This window comes from Engraulis encrasicolus, chromosome 13 (genome assembly GCF_034702125.1).
Source record: "Engraulis encrasicolus isolate BLACKSEA-1 chromosome 13, IST_EnEncr_1.0, whole genome shotgun sequence".
In the NCBI taxonomy this organism is placed as follows: Eukaryota; Metazoa; Chordata; class Actinopteri; order Clupeiformes; family Engraulidae; genus Engraulis; species Engraulis encrasicolus.
Window position 1 is genome coordinate 29970711 of NC_085869.1, and position 2500 is coordinate 29973210.

General features: G+C 46.0%; 1 protein-coding gene across 3 annotated transcripts in view; it reads right to left on the minus strand.

Annotated features, from left to right (window-relative positions):
- The window catches only part of si:ch211-269e2.1 (cohesin subunit SA-2), a 47351-nt gene that overhangs the window by 24727 nt on the left and 20124 nt on the right, over window positions 1-2500 (minus strand). For all 3 annotated transcript variants that reach the window (XM_063213623.1, XM_063213624.1, XM_063213625.1), the window contains one exon: window positions 1513-1713. In XM_063213623.1, coding sequence (XP_063069693.1) covers window positions 1513-1713 — 201 coding nt within the window. The remainder of the gene's footprint in view (window positions 1-1512; window positions 1714-2500) is intronic.

Genomic DNA, 2500 nt, shown 5'->3' on the forward strand with positions numbered 1-2500 from the left:
ATACACTTACAACACAAATAGGGGAAAAGGTCCAAGTAGAGTTTCAAGCTTGCAATGTATATATTGAAAAAATACTGAACACACTTACAGGTAGGACAGACCTGAAAAACATAACATGTTGCCACTTGCCTACTGCTACATTTGTCAACACATATAAGAGTTCAGAACATTGTAAACATCAACCACTGCATGGCCAATTAACCTCCAGAATTGCGCCACATGGCAAAGGGGGAAAGAGTTGCCCCACAAGGTATTCTGTGGTACCAAGCCGGTGTCCTGTCTATATGAGCGACCCGTCGAGATGTGATACTTTTCGCTACTGAGCATGCGCACGCAAGCGCACACCCTCGCGGCGGATTTCGCGGGTGATTGCCCATCGAATTGTGCGACCGCGGCAGTAGACTACTGGATCGGAAATAGCATAATCTCGTATGGGTTAAGTAGCCTAAGGCTGGTTTGGTAGGCGGCCTACAACAATAAGAAATATACTGGTGGGGGTGTTTTGAAAATGTGATTCCGGCCATTAAAAGAGATGTTGCCCATAAATTGACAGACATCTGCCAAAACAAAGCCACAATATGCTATCTGCTATCTGAGAATCTCTAAACCGCGCTTGTTTATCCCCATAGCACATAATTTCATATGTTGCCTTGCGAGAACAACCCGTAGCCAGGCCCTGATCCCAAACACTTTCTCCAGCCCTGTATATTTTCGCAAACTCAGCCCAGTCTCTTTCATATGGCACGTTTCTTAACGCATTGAAACCAAACCAACAGCAAATGGCTGCATTAAACAACCCGTAGCCAGGCCCTGATCCCAAACACTTTCTCCAGCCCTGTATATTTGCGCAAACTCAGCCCAGTCTCTTTCATATGGCACGTTTCTTAACTTGCTCAAACGAGAGGCTCACGGTTTGTTTAGTGGTCAGCAGCCGCACGTTCTTATTAAACTCCGGACGAACGATTGCACACCCCTGTCCGTGAAATAGCCTAAATAAAGTAGCCTAATGGTTATTAAAACAGTCCTACGTGGACCATGGACGATTGAAACGTCTTGCACGAAAAATCAAGGTCGCTCATTTAGATGAGGCAGCGCAAATCGATAGAACACCACTATCGAGTAAGGCTACAGGTCGCTCATCTCGACGAGGCAACATATCTCGACAGAACACCGGCACTCTCACCACTAGTCCTACGCAAGGATGGACCACTGCACGGGCCCTCCGCGACACAAGGGCCCAAGGGCCCAAGGGCCCAAGGGTCAAGGGGGCCCTGAAGGCCAAGCCTCTCTATTTCCTTTTCCATTTTGCGTCAAAATCACACTTTTACCCCCCAACAATGTAGGGTTTCTAACATCTGACCTGAAACACTTAATCTTTTTGTAAACTAGCAACATCAACGGACTGGGGCCTTTCTTCTTGTCTGGCCTAGGGGCCCATCTCCTAGGAGGCAGGCTTGTGTGCATGACACTCAGAGTGTACCCACACCCCAAGTGATGGTCACTGTATGTCACCTTGAGTGCGACATGTAGGAGGGCCCCCAGGCTGGTGTTCCAGCGCTGGATGAGCTGCTCCACGGCGGCGGTGACCGGCTCCCTCCAGGCAGAGTCCTTGGAGCCCAGGGTGAGGTAGGAGCGGGCGGCCGCCTCCAACACCGCCTGCTCCCTGTGGACACTCAACGCAGCCTCCATCTGCTCCAGCAGCGCCTGCAGAGACTGCGGAGAACACAGGGGATAAGAGTAGAATAAAATACAATACAATACAATACAAAATAATACAATAAAAATAGAATAGAATACAGTAGAATACAATACAATACAATACAGTCAGATATAATAGAAAGGTTTTATTGTAATTCAAGGATATTTATTTGTCATGTACATAGAGACACTTTCGTGTCACTTGTAATGAAAAGCATGGGCGGTGCAAAACAAGTGTGCAGAAGAAGGGTGAAGAAGAAATAAAATAAAAAAATAAAATAAAAGATGTACGTGTGTGTGTGTGTGTGTGTGTGTGTGTGTGTGTGTGTGTGTGTGTGTGTGTGTGTGTGTGTGTGTGTGTGTGTGTGTGTGTGTGTGTGTGTGTGTGTGTGTGTGTGTGTGTGTGTGTGTGTGTGTGTGTGTGTGTGTGTGTTCAATCAAAGTAATTAGGAGGAATTCAGTAAGCAAATGGCATGAGGAAAAATTATATACGCTATACAATGAGGTGATCTGGAGTTGCTGGAAAAGGGTAGAGCCAGGGGAGAGGAAAGGATTGGGGTAGACATGCTAAATAATATTTCAAGAAAGATAAGAAAAAAGACAGAGAGGAGAAATTGGACACACTGCTGGAATGATGCTGCTGATAGGGGGAGGGGAAGTGATACAGAGAAGACATGGTTCACAAGTAAGGTGGTTTGGATAAAAGCATCTGCTTTGTGTAATGTAATGTCATAAATTAGACTCTAAAGAGAAGCTTTGTAAGAGATACAGAGGATACTTTATTCACTTCTGTGCAATTAGG